Source organism: Hylobates moloch, unplaced genomic scaffold, assembly GCF_009828535.3.
Source record: "Hylobates moloch isolate HMO894 unplaced genomic scaffold, HMol_V3 SCAFFOLD_8, whole genome shotgun sequence".
In the NCBI taxonomy this organism is placed as follows: Eukaryota; Metazoa; Chordata; class Mammalia; order Primates; family Hylobatidae; genus Hylobates; species Hylobates moloch.
In genome coordinates, this window is record NW_026652283.1 from 53,760,615 (window position 1) to 53,780,110 (window position 19,496).

A 19,496-nucleotide genomic window follows, 5' to 3' on the forward strand; every position below is an offset into this window, starting at 1 on the left:
CATTATATATTTGCTGAATGAATGAATATTAACCTATCTGTTTCAGTTCTGGTCCTCAGCTGTTTCACGAAGTCTGGAAGGTGTTGCCGTTTGTGGTCATATAGTATTGCAAGGGGAGCTCCTGAAGCCATGACAGCATCTGAGATATGAGTTCTAGTCAACTCTGCCATCTAAACATGAACACACACAAGAAAGGCAAATGTATTAAAAGGTAAAGTCAGAGAACTGAGAAGGAGCATAGTGTCTTGGAAAGAAAGGTCACTGACTTGAGAACAAGCAAATTCTGCCACTAATAGATGAAATACTGTGGACAAGTCATTTAGCCTCTTTAAGTCTCAACAGCTTCATCTTATAAAAACAGAGTTAGACTACATGATTTCTATGGTTTCACCTAGCTATAACAATCTATGAATTAGACAGAAAACCTTAAAGCATAACATAAGCAGTAATAAGCCAAAAATTAAATCTTCCTTCAAGAATCAATTTAATTACTACTTCTTTTCTAACTCTTTGCTGACCAACAGGTGAAGTACATTTTCCCTATTCTTAACCACTACTGCAAGTGCTGCATGTAGTATTCATTCGGTATTTGTTCAAGCACTACTTTGAGCTATTCCTTTTACTAATGACTTAAAGTGTTTTGAAATCTTTGTTAAAGTTGTCTACATTAAAATTTTCTTGAGAAAGGAGACTCAATTTTATACCAAAATGTACAACTCCACAGTACCCAACATATAGTACGTTCATGGATTTCCAATAACCAAGTCATTTTACAAATAGTACTAACTTTTGGTTTAAAAAAATTGTAACTGCTAAAATAAAGTGAAACTGCATCAATTATGAATTGTGATATCCTATGTAGAGACAGCAATAAAACTACTTTGGGCTATACCCCTGTTATAGAAAAGAAAAGACAGTAACTAATATTATTCTGGGTAAAAATGAAACATCTTCACCCAAAGCAGATCGGTGGTTCCCCAGGACTGAGATTAGGGACTGGTTGCAAAGAGACATGAGGAAATATGCTATTTCTGGATTGTGGTGATGGTTATAGGGAGATGTGTGTGTGTGAGAAAACTCACCAAACTGCATACTTAAAATGGGTATATTTTATTGTTTATAAATTATACATCAATAAAGTTGATACTTTTCTAAAAAGCTTACCAGAGGACAGAAATTTAGAGCTCTTCATCTTTTTTCTGCCTCTATAACATTCACATGTACAACACACTCCAATCAATGGTGCCTCTTATTTCAATAGGGTATGGCCCCCACTAAAAGTCACTAATTCAAAGTATGCATTTGCTAAGATATTAGAAACCCATTACTTGAAGATCAAAGTTACTCAGATTGACTAAAAAGAACTAAAAAGAGAAGGGTTCTCAGTGGTACCTACCTCACAGATTTGACGTGCTGCATCTGTGGTGAGGTGAGCGGTCTCTGACTGCTGAGCTGCTATTTTACACGTTGCTTCCTGCAGGACTTCAGTTACTTCCCGTTGTGATTGAACCACCTGCTGTAATGATTCTGCATGGACCTTTAAATAAAAGGGGTTTAAAAAGAAGTTATGTTTTAATCTCCCCCTCCTCCTGAATTAATTTTAATTTATAAATTTATTTCATGTCTTATTCGTAGTAAAAAACACTTTACTACAATCTGGATTTCATGGTTTAAGTCTTAACTCCACTGTTCACAAGTTACTGTATCTGTGGATAAATAAATGCAATGTACCTCAGTTGCCACTTCCCTAAATTGGAAATGAGTCTTGACAATTTATTTCACAAGGTTGTAACAAAAATCGAATTACATGGAATTATCCCATAAAAAGTACTAAAACTTTATTATTTATATACATATTTTTTTCTCCTATATAATTAAATGAACACTGAAGTAATTTCTAAGGTACAAATTTAGGTTTAAAAAACAAGAACCTGCTGCAAAATAAGTTACCTGAGCTGCTTTGTTTCGGGTTTCTTCTAATTGTCTCTGACTCTCCAGAGCCTCCTGTTCGGCCTTCAGTTTCAAGAGGGCCAAGTCTCTTTCATGGCGTTGCTGTTGTGCCTTCAAAGTAATGGTCAAATGTTAATTCTCAGATACTAAACTATTTTAACACAGTGACTATAACACACACAATGCTATCTTACTAATACAAATCATTTGAAGCAACTAATTAGAACCAAAAGGAAAGATAGTAAAAATAATAGTCAACAGCCACTTACCATTTATCAAAATACTTAACGATCACCTCCCATATGCCAAATAATGTAGTAATATAAAAAATTTCCAGGGCATACAGGACTAAGAATTAATACCAAAAAGCCGTTTAGAAAGCAAAGGCCATAGCACCCAAGTTTTTACAAGCGATAAAAAAATGTCCTATGTGTAAAAATAAAAATAATGCCTCACATATCACAATTTTATGATTCTTTCATTTTGACTTTGAAGTAGTAGTTTCATTAAAAAATGATGTCCCCATATAAGGTTTCCTTGTCACCAGGACCCTTTCTTACCACTATTCCACATAATGTTATCTATAAATATATATATATATATATATTTTTTTTCATCTCCTTTGAAATAGTGCTAAATAATAGAGGTTTTCAAAAGGTGGTAAGGGCTGGGCACAATGGCTCATGTCTGCAATCCCAGCACTTTGGGAGGCCAAGATGGGAGGATCACTTGAGGCCAGGAGTTCAAGACCAGCCTGGTCAACATAGTGAGACCACCTCCCCATCTCTATTTTTTTTTTAATTAGAACAAAACAAAACAAAAAAACAAAAAATGGTGGTAAGGCTGTATGTAAGGCTATGGTAATGCTCTGCCCAAATCCGGAAACCCAGAATTACAATGTATTTCTAAAGTGGCAGAAAAACTCAGTGCTGACTCAGATTTCAAGGTCGGGATGGCCCTCCACTACAATGGGGTCATTTCCTCAATACAGTGACTCTCAACAAAGTTGGCATTAGCCCCTCCCCACCCTCTACCAGGCAACATCTGGAAATGTCCAGAGTTTCTACTGTCACAATGACTGGACAACACTACTGTTATTTAGTGGAAGGCAGGGCAGGAATGATGGGATCTCTGCAAAGTATGGGAACAGTCCCACACCAAGAACTGTCTGACAGGTGTTTTGGGAAGAACAAATGGAAAAGGAAACTGAAAAAAAATTTTTAGCATCAAAAACCATAAAACATTTGGGAATAAATTTTAAAATGTATAAGACCTCTACAATGAAATACTGATGAGAGAAATATTCAAAGATTTAAATAAATAGAAAAATATATCATGTTCATGAACTAGAAAAGGCAACACTGTTAAGATGTGAATTCTCCCCAGACTGACTAACCTATAGATTCAATACCATTCTAATCAAAATCCTATCAGGCTTTTTGTTGTTGTTGTTGTTGTTGTTGAAACTAACAAACTGATTCTAAAAGTTACACGGAAATGCAAAAAACCTAGAATAGCCAAAATCATCTTTGAAAAAAAGAAACAAAGTGGGAGGAATTATATCTTGATTTCAAGACTCACTAAAAAGCCATAGTAATAAAGACAATATGGTACTGACATTATGGATATAGATTAATGGAAAATGAGTCTAGAAATAGATCCACACATAATTGATTACTTAATCACTGATAAAGGCACCAAGGTAATTTAAGTCTTTTTAATAAAATGGTGCTGGAACAACTGAATATCCATATTAGGGAAAAATAAACTTTGACTCTCTTCCTCACATCAAATCCAAAAATTAACTTGAGAAGGATTACACACTTAAATATGAAAGCTAAAATTATAAAGCTTTTGGAAAAAAATGTAAGAGAATGTTAAGATATCTTAGTATCTTAGGGTAGGATTTCTTTCTTTCCCTTCTCTCCTATCCTTCTCCTCCCTCCCCTCCCTCCCCTTTTCCCCTCCTCCCCTCCCCTCCCCTCCCTCTCTCCCTCCCAACCTTCCTTCCTTTCTTTTTTTTTTTTTTGAGACAGGGTTTCACTCTGGAGTCCAATGGCACAATTTGGCTTACTGCAACCTCTGCCTCCCAGACTCAAGCGATTCTCCTGCCTCAGCCAACCGCCACCACCTCCCCCACACCCCCCACCACGTTCAACCCGCCACAAGTAGCTGGGACTACAGGCATACGCCACCGTGGATGGCTAATTTTTGTATTCATAGTAGAGACGGGTTTCGCCATGTTGCCCCGGCTGGTCTTGAACTCCTAAGCTTAAGTGAGCTGTCTGCCTTGGCCTCCCAAAAAGTCCTGGGATAACAGGCGTGAGCCACCACAGTCAGCCCAAAGATTTCTTAGAAAATTAAAGGTTCTACCACAAAAGAAAGAAACTAAAAACTGGATTTCATCAAAATTTAAAACTTCTATTCCTCAAGAGACACAGTTTAAAAAGTGAAAAGATAAGCCAAGACCTAGAATACAATATTTCCAATACATCTGAAAAGGACTTGTTTCCAGAATATATGAAGAACTCCTATAAATCAGTAATTAAAAAGACAACCCCATAATGAATGGGGTAAAAGATTTGAACAGATATTCATAAAAGAATGCTCAATAAATACACAAAAAGACAATCAGTCTCGTCAGTAATAAGAGAAATGCACATTACAACCACAATGAGATACTACTTCATACTCAAGAGAATGATTGAAATAAAAGACTGATAATACCAAATGATAGCAGGGATACAGACAACTGGCATTCTCCTATATATTACAAGAGTGTAAAATGTTACAACCATTTTGGAAAACTGTATGGCAGTTTCTTACAAAGTTTCATATACTTGACCCAAGCAATTCCACTCCTAGGTACTTATACAAGAAAAATGAAAACATATGTAGCATGCATAGAGTTGTTTAAAAATGCTCATAGCAGGAATATTCACAATAGCTAAAAACTGGAAATAATCTAAATGTACATCAATAGGAAAACTGATAAACAAATTGTGATATTAATGGAATATTACTCAGCAAAAAAAAAAAAAAAACTACTGATAAAACAACATGGATAAATCTTAAATTGATATTGAATAAAATAAGCTAAACACAGAGTTCAAAGTACACTTCCTTTTATACAAAGTTCTGGAACAGGCAAAAATAAACTATGGTGCTAGAAATCAGAACAGTAATTGCCTTTGGGAAGCGGGAGTAATTGAAAATGGGCATGAGTCAACCTTCTAGGGTAACAATGTAAGGGTTCTATTATCTTGATTAGGGTGGTTCTTACATAGGTATATACACTGGTCAAAACTCACCAAAACTGGGCCAGGCGCAGTGGCTCACGCCTGTAATCCCAGCACTTCGGGAGGCCGAGGCGGGTGGTTCACGAGGTCAGGAGATTGAGACCATCCTGGCTAACACGGTGAAACCCTGTCTCTACTAAAAATACAAAAAATTAGCCGGGCATTGTGGCGGGCGCCTGTAGTCCCAGCTACTTTGGAGGCTGAGCCAGGAGAATGGCGTGAACCTGGGAAGCAGAGCTTGCAGTGAGCCGAGATCATGCCACTGCACTCCAGCCTGGGCAACAGTGAGACTCTGTCTCAAAAAAATAAAAAAAAAATAAAAAAACAAAAAAAAAACCCTCATCAAAATTGTACACTTTAAATCTGTGTATTTTATACTATGTAAGTAATAACTCAGGGGTTTTTCTGTTGTTGTTGTTGTTTAAAGCATCTCCACTAAGGGAAGAGTACTTAGACCGTCTCTAGATTTTTGTTTGCTAAGGAAAAATCCACAATATCCCGGCTTTATCAAACACCCGGATCTCAGAAACTTCTCTTTTTGGTACAAATAAAGCTTAAAAAAAAACAAAAACCCTCAGTATTCTCTCACCTATCAATGAAAAGAGAAAATATTAAGAATGTTTGACTAGATGATTTTTATACCGTCAACTAAACAAAGCAGAAAACATGGAAAACAAAGTATTTAAGAGAGAATGATTTTATTATTGTTCTGCTGCCAAACACTGTATCTTTTTAGTGTCTTGACAGATTTTTCCCAGGACTATTTATTTATAGGTGCTATATGGCAGACTATTTTTTTCTATTTGGCACACTAGTTTAAGTCATCATTAAGACTATTTTAAATAGCAAAGAAAAAAGAAAAACCACAGAAAGCTAAAAAACTCCAAAAATACCTTTATTATCTGAGCTAGAGACACACTCTCCTGCTGAGCAAGTGAAATGCCTCTAACTCTTTCTACATCTGACAGTTGGCGCACCGACTCCTCAATGGCGTTCAGATAACTGAGTTCTGCTGCCATACGATGATGGAGGCCAGCAGGAGAAAAGCGCTTAGAACCTGGAAGGCATGACAATGGTCAAATGGAAAAGTTAACATGAAATTACACCTCAGATTTCTAAAATCTGTCATTTTAAGAGCCAAAATCAACTTTGCTTTCCTTTGTAGAAAAAACTGGGACTCAGTACAGGAATACCTTGGAGATACTGTAGGTTCAGTTCCAGACCAAAGGAATAAAGTAAATAACAGAGTAAAGCAAGTCACACAAATTTTTTGGTTTACCAGTGCATATAAGAGTTACATTTGCACTATACTGTAGTCTAGTAAGTGTGCAATAGCATTATGTCTAAAAAAATGTACATACTTTAATTTAAAAATACTGTATTGCTAAAAAATGCTAATAATCATCTGAGCCTTCAGCAAGTCCTAACCTTTTTGCTGGTGGAAGTTCGTACCTCAATGTTGATAGCTACTGACTGATCATGGTGGTTGCTGAAGGTTGGAGTGACTGTGGCAACTTCTTAAAATAAGACAATAATGAAGTTTACTGCATCGATTGACTCTTGCTTTCACAAAAGATTTCTCTGGAGCATGTAATGCTGTTTGGTAGCATTTGACCCACTTTCTGTAGAACCTCTTTCAAAACTGGAGATAATCCTCTCAAACCCTGCCACTGCTTTATCAATTAAAGTTTATGTAATATTTACATAATTACTGTCATTTCACTAAGAGTAGATTCCATCCCAAGAAATCACTTTCTTTGCTCATGCATAAGAAGCAACTACTCATCCATTCAACTTTTGTCATGAGACTGCAGCAATTCAGTAACATCTTCAGGATCCAATTATAATTCTAGTTCTCTTGCTATTTCCACCGTATCTGCAGTTATTTCCTCCACTGAAGTTCTGAACCCCTCAAAGTCATCCATGAGGGCTGGAATCAACTTCTTCCAAGCTCCTGTTAATGCTCATATTTTGATCTCCTTCCATGAATCACAAACGTTTTTAAGGGCATCTAGAATAGTGAATCCTTTCCAGAAGGTGATCAATCTACTTTGCCCAAATCAGCAGAGGAATCAGTATCTATGGCAGCTATAGCCTTACACAATGCATTTCTTTACTATTATTTTTTATTTTATTATTATACTTTAGGTTTTAGGGTACATGTGCACAATGTGCAGGTTTGTTACATATGTATCCATGTGCCATGTTGGTTTGCTGCACCCATTAACTCGTCATTTAGCATTAGGTATATCTCCTAATGCTGTCCCTCCCCCCTCCCCCCACCCCACAACAGTCCCCAGAGTGTGATGTTCCCCTTCCTGTGTCCTCATTGTTCTCACTGTTCAATTCCCACCTATGAGCGAGAACATGCGGTGTTTGGTTTTTTGTCCTTGAAATCGTTTACTGAGAATGATGGTTTCCAGTTTCATCCATGTCCCTACAAAGGACATGAACTCATCATTTTTTATGACTGCATAATATTCCATGGTGTATATGTGCCACATTTTCTTAATCCAGTCTATCACTGTTGGACATTTGGGTTGGTTCCAAGTCTTTGCTATTGTGAATAGTGCCACAATAAACATACGTGTGCATGTGTCTTTATAGCAGCATGATTTATAGTCCTTTGGGTATATACCCAGTAATGGGGTGGTTGGGTCAAATAGTATTTCTAGTTCTAGATCCCTGAGGAATCGCCACACTGACTTCCACAATGGTTGAACTAGTTTACAGTCCCACCAACTGTGTAAAAGTGTTCCTATTTCTCCACATCCTCTCCAGCACCTGTTGTTTCCTGACTTTTTAATGATGGCCATTCTAACTGGTGTGAGATGTTATCTCATTGTGGTTTTGATTTGCATTTCTCTGATGGCCAGTGATGATGAGCATTTTTTCATGTGTTTTTTGGCTGCATAAGTGTCTTCTTTTGAGAAGTGTCTGTTCATGTCCTTTGCCCACTTTTTGATGGGGTTGTTTGTTTTCTTCTTGTAAATTTGAGTTCATTGTAGATTCTGGATATTAGCCCTTTGTTAGATGAGTAGGTTGCAAAAATTTTCTCCCATTCTGTAGGTTGCCTGTTGACTCTGATGGTAGTTTCTTTTGCTGTGCAGAAGCTCTTTAGTTTAATTAGATCCCATTTGTCAATTTTGGCTTTTGTTGCCATTGCTTTTGGTGTTTTAGACATGAAGTCCTTGCCCATGCCTATGTCCTGAATGGTATTGCCTAGGTTTTCTTCTAGGGTTTTTATGGTTTTAGGTCTAACATGTAAGTCTTTAACCCATCTTGAATTAATTTTTGTATAAGGTCTAAGGAAGGGATCCAGTTTCAGCTTTCTACATATGGCTAGCCAGTTTTCCCAGCACCATTTATTAAATAGGGAATCCTTTCCCCATTTCTTGTTTTTGTCAGGTTTGTCAAAGATCAGATAGTTGTAGATATGCGGCATTATTTCTGAGGGCTCTGTTCTGTTCCATTGATCTATGTCTCTGTTGTGGTACCAGTACCATGCTGTTTTGGTTACTGTAGCCTTGTAGTATAGTTTGAAGTCAGGTAGCATGATGCCTCCAGCTTTGTTCTTTTCGCTTAGGATTGACTTGGCGATGCGGGCTCTTTTTTGGTTCCATATGAACTTTAAAGTAGTTTTTTCCAATTCTGTGAAGAAAGTCATTGGTAGCTTGATGGGGATGGCATTGAATCTATAAATTACCTTGGGCAGTATGGCCATTTTCACGATATTGATTCTTCCAACCCATGAGCATGGAATGTTCTTCCATTTGTTTGTATCCTCTTTGATTTCATTGAGCAGTGGTTTGTAGTTCTCCTTGAAGAGGTCCTTCACATCCCTTGTAAGTTGGATTCCTAGGTATTTTATTCTCTTTGAAACAATTATGAATGGGAGTTCACTCATGATTTGGCTCTCTGTTTGTCTGTGATTGGTGTATAAGAATGCTTGTGATTTTTGTACATTGATTTTGTATCCTGAGACTTTGCTGAAGTTGCTAATCAGCTTAAGGAGATTTTGGGCTGAGACAATGGGGTCTTCTAGATATACAATCATGTCATCTGCAAACAGGGACAATTTGACTTCCTCTTTTCCTAATTGAATACCCTTTATTTCCTTCTCCTGCCTGATTGCCCTGGCCAGAACTTCCAGCACTATGTTGAATAGGAGTGGTGAGAGAGGGCATCCCTGTCTTGTGCCAGTCTTCAAAGGGAATGCTTCCAGTTTTTGCCCATTCAGTATGATATTGGCTGTGGGTTTGTCATAGATAGCGCTTATTATTTTGAGATATGTCCCATCAATACCTAATTTATTGAGAATTTTTAGCATGAAGGGTTGTTGAATTTTGTCAAAGGCTTTTCTGCATCTATTGAGATAATCATGTGGTTTTTGTCTTTGGTTCTGTTTATATGCTGGATTACATTTATTGATTTGCGTATGTTGAAACAGCCTTGCATCCCAGGGATGAAGCCCACTTGATCATGGTGGATAAGCTTTTTGGTGTGCTGCTGGATTTGGTTTGCCAGTATTTTATTGAGGATTTTTGCATCAATGTTCATCAAGGATATTGGTCTGAAATTCTTTCTGGTTATGTCTCTGCCAGGCTTTGGTATCAGGACGATGCTGGCCTCATAAAATGTGTTACGGAGGATTCCCTCTTTTTCTATCGATTGGAATAGTTTCAGAAGGAATGGTACCAGTTCCTCCTTGTATCTCTGGTAGAATTCGGCTGTGAATCCATCAGGTCCTGGACAATTTTTGGTTGGTAAGCTGTTGATTATTGCCACAATTTCAGAGCCTGTTATTGGTCTATTCAGAGATTCAACTTCTTCCTGGTTTAGTCTTGGGAGGGTGTATTTGTCGAGGAATTTATCCATTTCTTCTAGATTTTCTAGTTTATTTGCGTAGAGGTGTTTGTAGTATTCTCTGATGGTAGATTGTATTTCTGTGGGATCGGTGGTGATATCCCCTTTTTCATTTTTTATGGCATCTATTTGATTCTTCTCTCTTCTTTATTAGTCTTGCTAGCGGTCTATCAATTTTGTTGATCTTTTCAAAACATCAGCTCCTGGATTCATTAATTTTTTGAAGGGTTTTTTGTGTCTCTATTTCCTTCAGTTCTGCTCTGATTTTAGTTATTTCTAGCCTTCTGCTAGCTTTTGAATGTGTTTGCTCTTGCTTTTCTAGTTCTTTTAATTGTGATGTTAGGGTGTCAATTTTGGATCTTTCCTGCTTTCTCTTGTGGGCATTTAGTGCTATAAATTTCCCCCTACACACTGCTTTGAATGTGTCCCAGAGATTCTGGTATGTTGTGTCTTTGTTCTCGTTGGTTTCAAAGAACATCTTTATTTCTGCCTTCATTTCATTATGTACCCAGTAGTCATTCAGGAGCAGGTTGTTCAGTTTCCATGTAGTTGAGCGGTTTTGAGTGAGTTTCTTCATCCTGAGTTTTAGTCTGATTGCACTGTGGTCTGAGAGACAGTTTGTTATAATTTCTGTTCTTTTACATTTGATGAGGAGATCTTTACTTCCAACTATGTGGTCAATTTTGGAATAGGTGTGGTGTAGTGCTGAAAAAAATGTATATTCTGTTGATTTGGGGTGGAGAGTTCTGTAGATGTCTTTTAGGTCCACTTTGTGCAGAGCTGAGTTCAATTCCTGGATATCCTTGTTAACTTTCTGTCTCGTTGATCTGTCTGATGTTGACAGTGGGGTGTTAAAATCTCCCATTATTATTGTGTGGGAGTTTAAGTCCCTTTGTAGGTCACTCAGGACTTGCTTTAGGAATCTGGGTGCTCCTGTGTTGGGTGCATATATATTTAGGATAGTTAGCGCTTCTTGTTGAATTGATCCCTTTACCATTATGTAATAGCTTTGTCTCTTCTGATCTTTGTTGGTTTAAAGTCTATTTTATCAGAGACTAGGATTGCAACCCGTGCCTTTTTTTGTTTTCCATTTGCTTGATAGATCTTCCTCCATCCTTTTATTTTGAGTCTATGTGTGTCTCTGCACGTGAGATGGGTTTCCTGAATACAGCACACTGATGGGTCTTGACTCCTTATCCAGTTTGCCAGTCTGTGTCTTTTAATTGGAGCATTTAGCCCATTTACTTTTTTTTTTTTTATATAATTTAGGTTTTAGGGTATTTTTTTTTTTATTATTATAAGCCCATTTACATTTAAAGTTAATATTGTTACGTGTGAATCTGATCCTGTCATTATGATGTTAGTTGGTTATTTTGCTCGTTAGTTGATGCAGTTTCTTCCTAGCCTCGATGGTCTTTACAATTTGGCATGTTTTTGCAGTGGCTGGTACCGGTTGTTCCTTTCCATGTTTAGTGCTTCCTTCAGGAGCTCTTTTAGGGCAGGCCTGGTGGCGACAAAATCTCTCAGCGTTTGCTTGTCTGTAAAGTATGTTATTTCTCCTTCACTTATGAAGCTTAGTTTGGCTGGATATGAAATTCTAGGTTGAAAATTCTTTTCTTTAAGAATGTTGAATATGGGCCCCCACTCTCTTCTGGCTTGTAGAGTTTCTGCCGAGAGATCAGCTGTTAGTCTGATGGGCTTCCCTTTGTGGGTAACCCGACCTTTCTCTCTGGCTGTCCTTAACATTTTTTCCTTTATTTCAACTCTGGTGAATTTGACAATTATGTGTCTTGGAGTTGCTCTCCTCAAGGAGTATCTTCGTGGCGTTCTCTGTATTTCCTGAATCTGAATGCTGGCCTGCCTTGCTAGATTGGGGAAGTTCTCCTGGATAATATCTTGCAGAGTGTTTTCCAACTTGGTTCCATTCTCCCCATCATTTTCAGGTACACCAATCAGACGTAGATTTGGTCTTTTCCCATAGTTCCAAATTTTTTGGAGGCTTTGTTCATTTCTTTTTATTCTTTTTTCTCTAAACTTGCCTTCTCGCTTCATTTCATTCATTTCATCTTCCATCGTTGATACCCTTTCTTCCAGTTGATCGCATCGGCTACCAAGGCTTCTGCAATCTTCACATAGTTCTCGAAACTTGGCTTTCAGCTCCATCAGCTTCTTTAAGCCCTTCTCTTCATTGGTTATTCTAGTTATCCATTCGTCTAATTTTTTTTCAAAGTTTTTGACTTCTTTGCTATTGTTTTGAATTTCCTCCCGTAGCTCGGAGTAGTTTGATCGCCTGAAGCCTTCTTCTCTCAACTCGTCAAAGTCATTCTCCGTCCAGCTTTGTTCCGTTGCTGGTGAGGAACTGCGTTCCTTTGGAGGAGGAGAGGTGCTCTGCTTTTTAGAGTTTCCAGTTTTTCTGCTCTGTTTTTTCCCCATCTTTGTGGTTTTATCTACTTTTGGTCTTTGATGATGGCGATGTACAGATGGGTTTTTGGTGTGGATGTCCTTCTGTTTGTTAGTTTTCCTTCTAACAGACAGGACCCTCAGGTGCAGGTCTGTTGGAGTTTGCTAGAGGTCCACTCCAGACCCTGTTTGGCTGAGTGTCAGCAGCAGTGGCTGCAGAACAGCGAATTTTCCTGAGACCACAAATTCAGCTGTCTGATAGCTCCTCTGGAAGTTTTGTCTCAGAGGAGTACCTGGCCAAGTGAGGTGTCAGTCTGTCCCTACTGGGGGGTGCCTCCCAGTTAGGCTGCTCAGGGGTCAGGGACCCTAGGAGGCAGTCTGTCCGTTCTCAGATCTCCAGCTGCCTGCTGGGAGAACCACTACTCTCTTCAAAGCTGTTAGACAGGGACATTTAAGTCTGCAGAGGTTCCTGCTGAATTTTTGTTTGTCTGTGCCCTGCCCCCAGAGGTGGAGCCTACAGAGGTGGAGCCTACAGAGGCAGGCAGGCCTCCTTGAGCTGTCGTGGGCTCCACCCAGTTCAAGCTTCCTGGCTGCTTTATTTACCTAAGCAAGCCTGGGCAATGGCGGGCGCCCCTCCCCCAGCCTCGCTGCCGCCTTGCAGTTTCATCTCAGACTGCTGTGCTAGCAATCAGCGAGATTCCGTGGGCATAGGACCCTCCGAGCCAGGTGCGGGACACAATCTCCTGGTGTGTCGTTTTCCAAGCCCGTTGGAAAAGCGCAGTATTAGGGTGGGACTGACCCGATTTTCCAGGTGCCGTCTGTTACCCCTTTCTTTGACTAGGAAAGGGAACTCCCTGACCCCTTGCGCTTCCCGAGTGAGGCAATGCCTCGCCCTGCTTCGGCTCGCGCACAGTGCGCTTCACCGACTGTCCTGCACCCACTGTTTGGCACTCCCTAGTGAGATGAACCCAGTACCTCAAACGGAAATGCAGAAGTCACCCGTCTTCTGTGTCGCTCAGGCTGGGAGCTGTAGACCGGAGCTGTTCCTATTCGGCCATCTTGGCTCCACCCCTACAATGCATTTCTTAAATAATAAGACTTAAAAGTTGAAATTACTACTTGATCCATGGGTACAGAATGGACTTTGTGTTAGGGGACATAAAAACATTAATCTCCTTTTTCATGTCCATCAGAGCTCTTGGATGACCAGGTGCATTGTCAATAAGCAGGAATAAATATTTTTTCAAATTTTGAAAAAAACACTTCAAAAAAATCTTTTTTTTTTTTCTGGGCAGTAGGTCTCAACAGTGGGCTTAGAATACTCAGTAAACCTGAGTGCTGTAAGCAGATGTGCTGTCATTCAGGCTTTGTTGTTCCATTAATACAACACAGGCAGAGTAGATTTAGCTTAATTCTTTAGGACTCTAGGATTTTCAGAATGGTAAATGAGCAATGGCTTCAACTTCAGCTGTATTAACCCATAAATAGAGAGTCAGCTCATCCTTTGAAGCTTTGAAGCCAGGCACTAACTTCTCTCTAGCTATGAAAGTCCTAGATGACATTTTCTTCCAACATAAGGTTATTTCATCTACGTTGAAAATCTGTTTAGTGTAGCCACTTTCATCAATTATCTTCTGGATAACTTGCTGCACTTCTACATCAGCACTTGTTGCTTCATCTTGCACTTTTATTTTGTAGAGATGGCTTCTTTCTTTAACCTCTGCTAGCTTCCAATTTTTCTTTTGCAGCTTCCTCACCTCTCTCAGGTTTCACAAAATTGAAGAGTATTAGGGTCTTGCTCTGGATTATGCTTTGGCTTAAAGATGCCACTGGCTTGATCTTCTATCTCGGTCCCTAAAACTTTCTCCGTATCAGCAATAAGGCTATTTTGTTTTCTTATCTATCATTCATGTGATACCTTTCTATTCCTTCAAAAACTTTTCCTTTGCATTCACAACTTGGCTAACTGGCACAAGAGGCCTAGCTTTTGGCATATCTTGGCTTTTGACATCCCTTCATCACTAAGCTTAATCATTTGTAGCTTCTGATTTAAAGTGAGAGATGTGACTCTTCCTTTCATACGAACACTTAGAGACCATTGTAGGGTTAGTAATTGGCCTAATTTTAATATTATTGTGTCTCAGGGAATAAGGAGGCCAGAGGCAGGGTTGAAAAGGGGAAAGGGGTGAGTTGGTGGAGCAGTCGTCAGAACACACACAACATCGATCCACTAAGTCTGCCCTCTTAAATGGACATGGTTGGTGGCACCTAAAACAATTATTAATACAACAGGAACATCAAAGATCGCTAATCGCAGATCACCATAACAGCTATAGTAATAATGAAAAGCTTGAAATATTGAGAGATTTATCAAAATTGTGGACAGAGGGACACGAAGTAAGCACATGCTGCTGGAAAAATGGCACTGATGAATTTGTTCAATACCATGAGCCTTTAATTTGTTAAAAAAAAAAACAAAAAAAATCCTGCAGTATCTGTGAAATGCAATAAAGCCATGCACAATAAAACAAGGTATGCCTATATAATGTACTTTACTTCTATATGTGTGCACACGTACATGTGTGTATACATACATACGTATACATATAAACAGGAGTGCACATATGGGACATATTTTTCAGATATGTTTTGACTAATGCTGGCTGACAAGATGGGAAAAAAATCAACATTACTGAATCTCTTGTGCTTTTCAATATTTAATTTCTTGCAGTTTTTAATACTTGAAAAGTAATCATATTCACTTGAAATAATATTTCTCTATGACTCAACTGAAAGAAAAGGAATTTTGAGAGAAAAAATTTCATATCATATTCTAAAAATCACAATTCCATGGATCTACTTACCTGGTTTTGGAGCTGCGTTCTCTGTCATTGTTCTGCTGGCAGCCAGGTTCAAATCAGTGAGAGCTGCATTAGGCTTAAATCCTGTTATAGTTGGAGGCATTACTGACGACTTAGATCTTTCTGAAGAAGTTCCTGGAAGGTCAAACTGCAATGATTTCTGGGAACTTGGTGACAGGGGAGAAGTTGGAGTTTTCTGAGATCTTCCCTTATCTGATGAGACACTAGAAGTTTTGATCCACAAAAACATTAGAGGAAGGAAAAGTACTTTGTAAACCAGCTAAATAATTCAAAAGAACAACATATAAAAAAACTTTATCAACATTAGCTTTAAAAAGTTGTGATTTAGGCATTTATTCATTAATATAGTCACTATGCTGAATGAATGACTATGAATATTCCTCTAATTGCTAGAATTACAGTGGTGAACAAGCAAGGCAAAAACCCTGCCCTAAATACAATGGAAACGGAGTAGCTTGATTAAACTAGCACTGAACTCTTCCCTCTACAGTGTACATATATTATGAGTCACTCATTATAGCATGAAGCAAAGTCTTCTAAAATAGACACTCTACAGCAATAAAATTGGAGCCATATATGAGTCTTAAAATACATCTCTGAAAGAGAATATTTTATGTTAAAAGGTAAGAAAAGACAAAAACTATTCTTTTGTTATACTCTCTTGTTGATCCAAGAATCACAGAAAAAATTTTCACCCTATCCATCTTTAAATACTTAATATACTTCATTTCTTTGTATCTACTTTTTAATACTACATCTCTTTCTTGAACTTTCTAATAAGTAACATAACAGTTTGTAACAACTCTTAAGGCATTTAATTCAATACAAGGCATGTTTCTAGCATTTCTTTGAAAAAGTAAGCTCATTAAAGGTATTCTTTCTTGTAACATCAAGCATGTTGCCTTGCACTGAATATTTATTTACTGAATAAATTATTGAAAGATACTCTATAAAGCATTTTAGCACAGTTATATTGCCAATATACTGAAACAAGTTTGCTTTTAGCTTCTAATAAAATGATGAAATAGCTTTCAAAGGTAAAAATTTCTCTTATACCCAGCATAAAAATACTTGAATAGAAGTAGGCCTGAGAGGCACTCATGTGTTTATTTGACCCTTAATTTTCTATTAATACTTTAGATAAATACTATTTCTAACAGTCTATTTCATGTATGAAACACAAAAAGAATGATCATTTTAACAGATTTCTGTTAAATAATTAAAACACAACATCAAACAAAACAAAGTACTCTGCACCTCACCTTAGGGTTTTATAAGATGAATTTATATTTGCTTTGCAGATAAAATTCAGCTAGACTAGCATTTCTAAAAGTATATTTCCAATAATGTTAATAAGCTTTCCCAAAAAGAAAGCAAAAGAGCTTGGGGACAAAGAGTGACTATAGCCGAATAAAAAAAAAAAAAAAAAAAAAAAAGAGGTTAAACAATTTTTGAAAAATCTGGACTTCTCCTTATCAAAGCCTCCAATTATTTTATCCCTGTGAATCTCCATGGGTGGGGAAGGGGAAATCTAGATTGCAGTATGGGGCACTGGTGAAACTTATTTGGCTATGGATCTCATTAAGAAATGTTTAACTTTGTAAATTTCGTCAAGTTAAATCATCAGAGTAATTCTTAAGGAAAGGTAAAGTTTTCTAAATTCCAAAATCACTGACAAAGAAAAAAAAATTAATTTTAAACACAGAAATAATGGTATTAATGATGTTTAAAATTTAATTTTAAACACAGAAATAATGGTATTATTTGTAAAATGAAAGCACTAAAAATGGTAATCTTTATGTGTCATAGTACTAGAAAAAGCACAAAGTTACTTTAAAAGGAAAAAATAAATGCGTGTCTTCTCATAGCCTCAATTTCCAAGACAAAACCAGTGCACACATGAAAAGTCATATGGACAAATGAGTAGGAACTGTATAGCTAGCAACAACTGAAGGCTATTTGTAAGCAACAGACTAAGTGCATCGTATACGATATTAGAAAGAAAAGAAAAAACAGTACGCAAGCTCCATAATCAGTGAGAGTGAGATTTCAAAATCTGCCTGAGTGGTCTAGCAAGTTCAGCAGAAAAGTTGAGAGGAAGAAATAAACAATAAGACAATAAGGATGCTAAGTAGCTGTGCTGAAATAATGGATGAATAGATGAGAACTGACATTTATAGACAAAAGAAATGAGATAGTTTGTGGTAGCCCAGTGAAAACACTTCAAGTAGAGTTACGCACTTAGAATTGATCTATGACCTCACCAAGCACCCTAAGCAGGGTAGCTGCTTAGTCAAAAGACTGAGCCAAGAAAACAATTGTAACAACAGCATTCAGCATAGAAAACTGGGTTGTGCTAGAGGGAGAGAATTCCTGAGAAAGAGGTTTTAACAGTTTAGATGATACATGACCATATTCCAATATACACATAAAGATTAGAGCTGTGAACAAAGCTATGAAGTCTATTTGTAAAATACAGAATTTTGTAGTAGCTCAGACATGCACGGTTAAGGAGACTGCTGAGCTAAAATTCATTATATGGATTTTTTGAATATCAATTATATAACTTTAATTATATATGAATTACAGTATAAAATATACATTACTTTACCTCACAGAATGTCCAGAAATATCCTCCAAAGTGCCATCTGTATCAAGAGTCTGCTCAAAATCTTTAACAGAAAGTTTGCTGCTGGTCCCAGATTTCTTTCCTTGATGGGAGCCATGTTCTGCTTTTTCCTCATCAAGAAGTGAGTTCTGAACATTTCCAGTGAATGAATCCAACCCTGTAAAGCAAATTTCTTACAGAGCTGATTCCCAATAATAGAAGTTATTGAGAGAGATAATTGATATATAGATTTCAATAAAATAATAAAAAGTATAAATCAGAATATTTAAAATTTGACTTATACTATATTCAAAATCTGTTTTCCATATCTAAAATAAAGCAGTTTATCCTTCTGTCTCCATTTAAGGAAAGTGAAGTTTCTTCCATTAATTCCACTTGCTATTAATAAATCATTCTTAGCTCAATAGTAATAAAAGATAAATATATTAAATAACAATAAAATACTAATCTATTCCTATGAAAAAGTAACCAAAAAGAATTTTTTAAAGGATAAAATCCAGAGCTTGGAGAAAAATCATACCAACTGCTAACTGAACTACATAATTCTTTTGAAAAAGTCTATGGTAAGAACTATGTAGCCTGATTTATAAAAATATTCACATTCTCTGACTCTCAATAATGTTACTCATAGGAATATATCTTAAGAAGATGACTGAAACAAAAATTATGCATGTTATTCAATGTGTAACTCTGTAACTCAAATAAATTTAATCTACATTTCTAACAAGAGAATACCTGTCTAAATCACATAGATAATAGTAACCTGAACATTTATATAGGACATTGTAATTCGAATGCACTTCATATATAGTACCTTATTGCTCTTAAACACATTATGAAATAAGTACTATATCCCCAATTTACTGATGAGGTAACTAGAGATCTATGGGGCTTAATAGCTTGCTTAACAAGGTATTCTGCTCTGATCAACAGCAGAAATAGGACATACACCCAGGCCTCCTGACTCTAGTCTAGTACACTATTCATCTTGATTGTATGTTTAAACAGCAGCATGGGAAAGTATTTATTATTACCTTTTAAAAAAAGCGGATTACAAAACTGCATATAAATTTTAACAGTGGCCCAAACAAATTTTAAATATAAAATATATATTTTATATATTATATATATACATGTTTATATATACACACATATGTATATATACACATAAATATATGTGTATATATACATTAAAATTTTTTGTAAAAATTTATTGTAAAATTACTATATATACTTTAAAATATACATATACAAAAAAATTTAAAGTTAAACTTTAAAGATACATATGGTTAAAGAGCAAAAGAAAATACAAAAGTGAAAAAAAATACCCTTTATACTCGTATTCATAGCAGTATTATTCAACATAGCCAGAAGATGAAAGCAACCCAAATGTCCATCAACTGATGAATGGATAAACAAAATGTGGTTTATACATACATGGGAATATTATTCGGCCTTAAAAGGAAGAAC

At 36.9% G+C, this 19,496-nt stretch overlaps 1 protein-coding gene across 5 annotated transcripts in view; it reads right to left on the reverse strand.

Moving 5' to 3' along the window:
- Positions 1 to 19,496, reverse strand: part of CEP350 (centrosomal protein 350) — a 168,221-nt gene that overhangs the window by 71,678 nt on the left and 77,047 nt on the right. For all 5 annotated transcript variants that reach the window (XM_032160857.2, XM_032160858.2, XM_032160862.2 and 2 more), the window contains exons 15-20: positions 18,009 to 18,183; positions 15,380 to 15,600; positions 6,143 to 6,306; positions 1,951 to 2,061; positions 1,397 to 1,537; positions 34 to 170 (exon numbers count right to left, since the gene is read on the reverse strand). In XM_032160857.2, the coding sequence (XP_032016748.1) occupies positions 34 to 170; positions 1,397 to 1,537; positions 1,951 to 2,061; positions 6,143 to 6,306; positions 15,380 to 15,600; positions 18,009 to 18,183 (949 nt within the window). The remainder of the gene's footprint in view (positions 1 to 33; positions 171 to 1,396; positions 1,538 to 1,950; positions 2,062 to 6,142; positions 6,307 to 15,379; positions 15,601 to 18,008; positions 18,184 to 19,496) is intronic.